Here is a 9,289-nt window from a genome sequence, read left to right on the forward strand (position 1 = left end):
CAAAATTCCTGTCAGTGGTAATCTGTTATTTTTGGGATTATGTTTTGTTTGATACTGTTTGTTTATATGTTGGCTTGTAAAGCTGCATATTTGTGACCTTGTAAGTAGTAAATTGCAACCATGTGTAGATTTACAGACCTCTGGCAGCACAGCTACAATCTACTTTATCTTTTTACAAAGCAATATCCTAATCAAAAAGTTCTATATCATCTATAAATTCTGTAATTTAAAAAATGATCAAATAAATACATTTTTAAGAAGTTATCTAGTTGTGTTCGGACCTGTCAAATAAAGTGATAAAATTAAAAAAAAATGTACAGCAGGTAAGCTGGATTTTAAACATCTGATACAGTCAACAAACTGAAACTACAGCAAAATGTGTTTTGTTTTGTTGCTAATGAAGTCACTGTGACGACCGGCAAATGTTTCAACTACGTACGTTTGCTGACAACGGCTTTTCTGATGCTTAGCTTCAATGTACAAAAACAAAACAAAACACAAAACGTCAGATGTTGCACACATGCAGCAGAAATATAACCCGGATGTTCCATTCAGCTTGTGTGATTCACAGAGCGAGTGGTGCCTCCTTCAGTCCAAAGACTGAATGCTATAAAAGTGGGCGTGAAAAGGAAAATTAAAGAGACAGAGAAGTCACTACAGTTGTTGAACCTTAAATAAAAGAAAAATGTTGGTAAAATCACAATCCGTTCCATTTATTTTCCCCTATAATACAATTTCAACATATGCCATTTGTTTCAAACATGACAGCAGAACATTGGAGCTCCTAAACCATAACCCTAGCATTTTTAATCAGTTTTATCAAGAACTGGATTTAGTTTTAATACTATCATAACTGAAATAAAGAAGAAACCACTCTTAAAACTGGGCAAACTGAAGTAAAAAATCATCTGACAAATAGTTCATAGTCAAATTAAAGCCTTCTTATTGCAGAGCAACCAGAAGTATGATTTTTCCCTACTTCTAATCACAGTTGCCATTTTTCAAATTAAGCCTAATAACTCAGTGAATGCTCTTCAATAGAAACACAAATATAATTATACTTATTATAAAAAAATAATGTATGAGCTACAAAATCTACAAAGAATGAACTTTGAAATGAAACGGAGTCAAGCATAAAAACATATTTATGCATTACAGGCATCACAGAATGAATGTCAGGTAAGTTTCTGCAGCAGTGCTGCAAACAGAGTTTGCATAGATTTTTTTTTTTTTTAAGATGGCTCAAAAATTGCTTGAAAGTACAGCACAATAAAAGGTACTAGTGTGCAGATGTCAATTTTTTTACAACCAATTTAAATTTAAAATTGAACATCATTTTCCTCAAGAGCGGGGTAACAGACAGTTCAGAATATGTTGCCATGGTGATCCAGCCGAGGTTAAAACGGAGCCAATGCTGCAGTACTGAAAACACTGACATGAGGCTCAAAGTGCCTAGTACAGCCCAAAAATCTCACTTTGTAATTCATCCATCTGGTAAACGGGTAATGTGACAAATAATCACTGATCAACTTTAAAAAAGTCAACTTTATGTCACTCAAGGAACAAAAAAAATGAAGCCAGAGCAAGTTTGGTACAGAGCAAAAATTACGTAACTCTGATCATTAAGCTCCTGCAGTACATCTCACTAAATCATAAAGACATCATCTATCAATCAGTATCCGGAGGACTGTAGATTCAAGTGGTCCTTCTGTAAGATGCTGAATGTTATGTGCAATCAATGTTTAAAAAAAGTAGTGCATTTCACTTTAGGAAGGGCAAACTGCAGTTTGTGTTAAGAGACAAGGAGCTTCAGCTCAGGACACTTTACATCCGTGTTTCCCTCGATGCCGAATTTTAACGCCTGTGAAGAAAACAACAAGAGATCACTGTAAGAGGAGAGTCCTGAAGGTAAACCCCAAAGATCCAAAAACCTGAACTATGAGATAATAAATCAGCACAAAATGTAAACTTATTTGTTTTCCACAAAATTAGAATATTGGGCTCAATGGTTGCAAAACTACTTTATAGTATTACCCTTATTTATGAAAACAATTTAATCTGTCAGAAAATTCTTAAAATTGATACTGTTGCTTAAATAGGTACGGAAAAGAAAAACTACTCTCCTAATATCCAAACATAGTTACTCTAATGTTACCAGAGCTGCTGGATTTAGAAAATGTCATCTTTCTGGACTTAAAGTGGACTACACTTACTCTCTCTGTCGTGTGCGGTGTTGACGGTTTGTTGAGACCCCGTGTTTGGTTCCAGTTTAGACAGCCTTTTACTCCCTTTGGATGGACTTATGACAACAAAACCATCTTCAGTCTCATCTGTCTCATGACTTTCTGGAGGCGGAGGGCTTGCTCGGTTTTTAACAGAAAGCATACTTGAAGATTTCGACTTTTTCTTGCGTGAAAAAAGTCCCCTTTTCTTCTTTGAGACGCCGTTTGGTTTTTTGAAGGTTTCGCTTGGGGCTTCAGAGGGCAGTGGACTCATCCTGTCCAGCTTCTCGCTGTTCGCCAATCGAGGCCTCCCTTGTTCCGTCTCTTCAGAAACCTCAGCCAGGACTGCATCCCTATTAGCTCCGAAATCTTGGAGAGATTCTGAGGGCCGTGGGGTCGTGTTACCAAACACCAGCGAATATTTGGGGTTGTGGAATTTGTGCGCAGGCACCTGGATTGGAGCATTCCGCGTGTCCCCTAAGCTGACCTGGAAACGGGACGTGGTTGCTGGTAACAACGGGCGCTTTGGCGCCGTTTTAGAACGAACCGTGGCCGTCGAGTTAGCGGTGGGCGGACTGATGTGAAACTCCTTGTAGAGGTTCAGTTTCTCAGAGATGGCGTACAGCTCCCGGAAGTCCCTGTCAAAAAAGTCGACCACCTGTCCGGTCATCACAGTGATCATGTTCCGGTCGATACGAGACGTAGACCAGGTGAAACTGAAACACAGACAAGATTAGAAGCAGTGAACTTCACTGTAATCTTTAATCCACTACGCTTTGAGCAAATGTTAAAAAAATTAGGACCAACACAGAAAATATCAGACGGATCCTCCCAACTTAAAGGGGTAGCTCTGATCTTTTCAAGTGGAGTTTTGTGGAAAGGTTATGAACAATTAAAGTCTCCTTGTCTTCAGTTTGGAGAAACAGAACGATGAGGTAATGATGGATTAAGTGGACTGCTGACATCTTAAACCAGCTCCAATCTCAAAAATGTCATAGCAGTCCATACAACCACCTTTTTATAAACCTTTATGTGGCTGTCAGTTTCACAATATACTGTTATTCCAAGACAAATATGATGCCATTCCTGATGACTGTACTGGAAGTGCTACAGCTAACTTCCGCTGCTCTTTGTGCTCAAAATTACTGTAGAATTTGGTGTAAATAACTTTGTTATGCAAAATTTATGGCTGTTTATAAAATAGCTTTCACACGAACAGCCAGCCATCCCAACCATTCTTTTAGGGATAATTTATTGGCCGTAAATGAGGAAACGGATGTGTGGTACAAAGAGAACATAATAAATCTTGGGTTCAAACAGGCTGAAACAAATTATAAGTGAAAGTAAATTTAAATGTCACTTTTTTCCCCCTTTTATACACATTGTTGAAGCTTATTTCAGATTAAAATAACAAACATACACATAATCTTACCTGTAGGAGCCAAAGACAACTTTCTCTCCATCCACCAGCATGTATTTATTACAGAGCGAGCCAGGGATTCTGCCAAAAGACAAATTGAAGCCAACTCCTTGAAGCGTTCTAACTCGAATGTTCTGAAACACAAAAAGGGTCACAGTCAGGGCAAAACAAGAGCGCAAGACAGTCAACAAGATGACATGACCTGTACTAAAGTTGTAGGCAAAATATCAGCTAGTTTCCCTTTTAAAACAATGCAGGTTGCCCAAACATTCGACAACTTACTTGTGGGAAAATAGTTTTCAATTAGCAGCTCAGAAGCAGGTTGAGGATATCAATCATAACAGAAAATCACTTTTAGGATGCATGTTGATGAATTTCTAGCTTCAAATGTCTAAATTACAAAAACAAATGCTTTTATGTGTTTACAATGCGAGAGAACAGGCTTTGTGCCCTTTGCCCATTAGCTTCCTGGCTCAAAGGGAAAAAAAAAACAGAAGACACATACTGTACCTCAGGAAATTTCCCCTCACCCTGATGACAACCTCTATATCTTGCCTGTCTTTGTCTGCTTTCAGTCTCCATCAAAATGCCTTTTTTTATTTAACTTTTCAGACACTCTTAACATGCTGAAATCATCATTTTTCCTTCTAGGACTGAAAGTTGAAGCAAGTATTTCCTTACGACGCCACAAATGCATCAACTTTAAGTTACTTCAGCCTATTTGTATCTAATACTTTTACCTGTTCATCATCAAAATCTGATTTAATCAGCAACAAATTAAATCAGACTAAATTTATTTACAGGTTGTGATATGGTGCTTATGTAAATGAATCAATTTCCCTAGAAATACCTACAAATTATTAGTAAAAAAAGAAGATCTATTCTTTGCAAGCAATTTGGGCCAATTTTGATTCCTTCCCCTTTGTGCAACCTTTGTCTTTTGTTTGTCATGCCACAATGTTCTTTCTCAAGGGGGATCAAGAGTTGGTGCTCATCTAGGTGTTTAGATAGTCCAACACGCACCCGTGAGGATGATCTGTTCTTTCTCTTTTGTCTTTGGTGCATATTTTAAAATAATTTCCTTTGAAATCACACGGACTTACCCGGAGGTGCTGTGAGGCAATTTGAAGCCTGGAACACATATCCAGGAAGTGTGGCACACCGTGGTTGTCTAACAAGATGTAAACGGGCACAGAGCGACGCGAAGCTGTGTCCATCAAGTCCTGCAAGATGTGGACATCTGTGATCATGTCCATCACTATGGCTATCACCTGAAACGGAGGCAGAGAAAAAGTTCTTGTTAAGTTTCTTTAATGCGACAACATCTTATCAGAAATCTGAAAAAGAATGGGTTGGTGTGGGGTAATTGACAAAGTCAAATTCAAATACTGCAAGTCTGCAAACGAAGAACAACAGAGTTTTCTTCTATTTGATGTGTTCAAACAAACTAAAAGTGCAAAACCTAACAAAGTAGCAGAGAAAATAAATGTGTTGTGACATAAAAAACTTGAGACTCAAGTTTGACTCAACCCTTCGGTTCACATTTAATCCTTTTAATACCTTTTGGACTGCAGAGACAAGCAAAATCTCCACAGCGGTTTGGCAAAAATGTCTCTAATGGTTAAAAAAGAAGGTGAAATTAAAAGTTTCTAACCCCGTAGTATCTAATCCTGATCCTAGAGTACCACTATCCTGCATGTTTTAGATGTTTCTCTGCTTCAGTACATCGGATTTTTTGGTTGAATTTCATCTTTAGCATGTCTTCAGTTTTTTTTTTTGTAAAAGCCTGTTTTTCATCCATTCATTCAACTCAAATTAAAACATGCAGAACAGTGACCCTCGAGGACCAGGATTGAACGTGGCTGTCCTAAACATCTACAAACACACTTACAATCTTTTGCATTGCTATCAAGGTTAAAGACTTTCGCAGCTGGTTTTATGCGAGTGCAAAAAGACAAAGAGCAGTCATCCTGCTGCTGCTGCATTCCTGTCCGACAGACAAGACAGATTATATAGATAAACTGCAGAACAACAAAGAGGACTTAAATCTGTGTCCTGTCTGGAGGAATGTCCAAGTGAAGCTGCTGCTTTCTGCTCTGTTAGAAACGCTGGGATCAGTAAAAATTTACAGTTTTGCTTTTACTAAATGAAAGAAAAAAAAAATACCTTCAGATAATCTTTTGCAAACCAAGGTTTTCCTCATCTAATCTTAATAATCCAGTCTTATTCATAACGCTGTTAAAATGTGGTGTTAATCATGTATCCTGACATGCAGCAACATGTTCACTGAGAGCTTTGAGAAACACTTTAAAAACCGTGTTCCGTGTCATTGTTCCAATTTTTTTTTCCCAAGGATGAAGCCAAGAAAGTAATGCCTCCTTACATTTCCAACGAGTTCTCCTCTGTTAGTCAATCCTGTTGTGTGACCACAGAAAAAGAAAAAAAAATGTAAGAAGGCTTTAACAAACAGAGTTAAAAGTTGGGACTTGTTGACTCAATGCAGGATTCTCATCTTCTGCAGGCAAAACTAAAAAAGGAAGCAGTTTCTCATGTGCATGTAAAGGTAAATCTGCACGTTCCTGAATGTTTGTTGTTTTGTTTTCCCTCTCAGACTTTCCTTATGAATATCAAAGACTAAACAAAACAAATTACCTCCAAGGCTGACAAAAGAAGGCATAAAGCTTACAACAAACCATTGCCTTTATCTGTTTTAACATTTGCGGAGTAATTTGTAACCAGGATGAACAGAAGGAGCACGCATAAGAATGTGAACCAGCAAGAAAAAAAGAGCAGCGAGGCAGAAATGAAAGGGAACGCAAATTTTGCGAGCACTGAACAAAAGAAAGAACGTCAAGTGAAACCAAGGCCGAAGACGAGGGAAAGAAAAGGGAATTCCAACAGGAATGCTCGGAAAAGTTGTGCCATAAACAAAAGTTTAAAGACCTTTGAGTGTCTGACATGTGCTCTTGTAGTCCTGACCCAGTTTTAAAGAGGCAAACTGAGGCAGGCTGGGCCAAAGGGAACATGCCACTGCACTGCTGGGAGGGAGGAACAGATGACTCAGCTCGGCTCCAGCTGTCTGCGAGGAAAAATCCCAAGTGGCTCTTCGTGTTCACAGACTCATTTCAGGTACTAAGTTACTAGTTAACAAAGTCTGATTCACTCAAACAGGGAAGCAAAGGGACAAAACTGCACAAACTATAAACTGAACAAAAACATTTGGACCTTAGATGGGGGGGTCAATATTTACAAACTGCGTCAACACTTTTTTTCCCCTAATAAATATGGCAAAATTACATTCATCGTACTAAAAGCAGGGAAATCTTGACTCAACATTCGTTCCCCACACGAATTAACTGGCAAAACTTCCTGCAAGTTCCAGTATCAAAAGGAGATGACAGGTTCTGGTTCCAGGCTTGTTCTGGGTTTCCTCTGTTTCTGACAGTTTTAGTACTCCCCATGTCCCCCCTTAATCCATCACCATTATTTAAATGAGTGCTGGTGTTGATTGGATTGAAAAGGCAGATTATCCTGAATAATTCATATACATATAACTTCCCCCTTGTCTTTGTTATTTGAATAGTCCTGCACAAGCTTTGATGTTATCTCCCTGGCACTCCAACAAACACACCTTAGGCTTTGAACCCAATGACTAACACCTTACTCAGGAGAGGGAACTCCAAAAGCCTTGGAACTTCCTGGAAGTGGCTCACACACATTGCCTCATGACGCTCTTTATTACTGAATGTGTTTGTGTGTCTGTTATGGTCGAGAAAACATGTTTTTTTTTGTTTTTCCTTCCCCAAATACTCTCACTATAATCCCTCTTTTATATTGTGTATCATAAGCAGGTATACAAGTTGTCATGTAGCCTATTTTTAGAATTTTGACTGAGGTTACGCCGTTTGTGGCATGACCTCATAAAGACATTAACTTTTTGGAGCAGTCTGGTTATTGATAAGATAATAATAATAAAAACAAAGAGCAGTATAGTTCCCTTCTCACCTTGCTGGCCTCCTGGATCAGCCTCCGAACCACCTCCTTGATGTGAGGTCCGTTTTCTTTGGGCGGGTGTGTGTGCACCGCCACCCGGGTCATCCCTTTGAACAACCCCCCGCTGGGCCAGCCGATATCCAGCGCCGGCACCTCTGTGTCCGACATCTGGGGCCAGTAGGTGGAGTGGACCCCCGAATCCGCGTCGGTTGGGGGGGCTCCCTGCTCGGACCTGCTGCTGCTGTCGCCCTCGTGACCGGAGTCATACTGTTTGAAAGTGTTCGTCAAGAGTTTGACCTCCCGCGCGGACAGAAAGTCTTTCATGTTCTCATCTTTGAGTCGGGTCTTGAAGGCGCCGTCGCCGTTCTTCAGCAGCTCCTCGACGGCCGCGCGCTGCTCCTCGCTGTAGTAGAACTCCGGTTTGGACTCCGGGACTTTGGCTCCGATGTGGCCGTCCTCCATGCACACAAGCTGGGACTCAGCCATGGTCGCGTTGAACGTCAACACTGGCCGGAACTCAGCGCGCGCCGGGTGATGTGACTAAACCCGTGACAGCTCAGGTGGAATTAAACCGGGAAAGTTTTCTTACCTGACCGGACGAGGCAGAGGCGGGGCAAACGGAGGAGCCGTGGTGCGTTCAAGTGCCAACAGAACAAAGACCACTACTGTATGGGCAACGTTACATGTGACTCGTTTTGACCCTAATCAACAGCATCAACTATTCATCTTAACTAGACGGTTCTTTGGGTGAATTGGACTAGAAAAAATAAAATAAAGACATTTATTACTTAAAAGTAAAAAGTAAGAATTTTAGTGAGAATGAGAATTTACAGATTGTACTTAGAGTAACCAGACAATCCTAAAAACCTTTACAGCGCTGTGATTGTGTTTCTCTTTCTTTTCTTTTCAAGCTACTGGGGTTAGGTAATGACCTGTGCAAACTGAATAAAAATAGACCAGAGGCTGCATCATATGACTTCATCAAGAGACAGTAAACCAGAAGCCTATCTTTAAACTCACTGTACTCCGAACAATAGAAAGTACAATCTCAAGAGTACAAATACATAATGCCTGTTCATCCATGTAGGTCTGAATGTGCAAATTTCACTCTTACGCATATGTGGATATAAACCACAGCTTGAGTTAGAAAGAAAAGGTACAATACACAAAACTTAACTTTTAAAAGTTTCCCTTTTCTCTCTCAAATATGTTCTAAGTTGTCAAAGTGTGTAAAACTAATCTAACCAAAAAGTGGTTATATTTTTCTATTATTATTACATTAAAACAATATTCTTGCTGTTGTGAAAAACGAATTGATAGTAAATTCTGAGAATACTATGACTGTGGACTTTTATGTTTTTAGACTATAAGAACAACTATAGTTAAAAACCAAACAAACAAAAAAACAGAAACAAAAAAAACCTACTACTATACAGTGTGATGAATGGGGCATTGATGAACTGCTTGCCATGATGAGCATATGAGCACCTCAACTGGCTTTTCTTTTCTTTTTATTTCTTTCTTTTAAACTAAAAACCCTAAGCTTTCTACCAAATGCTTCTGAAGTGTTGTGAGTTGTTATTTTGACGTTTAGGTGCTGGATTTAGGACCATACATGACTAATTTACCCTTTTTTTAAAAAGAAAAAAAAGGT

General features: G+C 39.3%; 1 protein-coding gene across 1 annotated transcript; it reads right to left on the minus strand.

The window, feature by feature from the left end:
* Positions 1-692: 692 nt before the first annotated feature.
* On the minus strand, positions 693-8,363 carry fam83fb (family with sequence similarity 83 member Fb). The gene is made up of 5 exons (XM_017421074.3): positions 7,648-8,363; positions 4,746-4,913; positions 3,655-3,776; positions 2,214-2,938; positions 693-1,861 (listed from the first exon to the last, which is right to left on the minus strand). Exons 1-5 carry the CDS (start codon positions 8,119-8,121, stop codon positions 1,815-1,817), a joined length of 1,536 nt encoding a protein of 511 aa, XP_017276563.1. The 5' UTR covers positions 8,122-8,363; the 3' UTR covers positions 693-1,814.
* Between the last annotated feature and the right edge of the window lie 926 nt (positions 8,364-9,289).

Source organism: Kryptolebias marmoratus, linkage group LG3 (assembly GCF_001649575.2).
Source record: "Kryptolebias marmoratus isolate JLee-2015 linkage group LG3, ASM164957v2, whole genome shotgun sequence".
Classification (NCBI taxonomy): domain Eukaryota; kingdom Metazoa; phylum Chordata; class Actinopteri; order Cyprinodontiformes; family Rivulidae; genus Kryptolebias; species Kryptolebias marmoratus.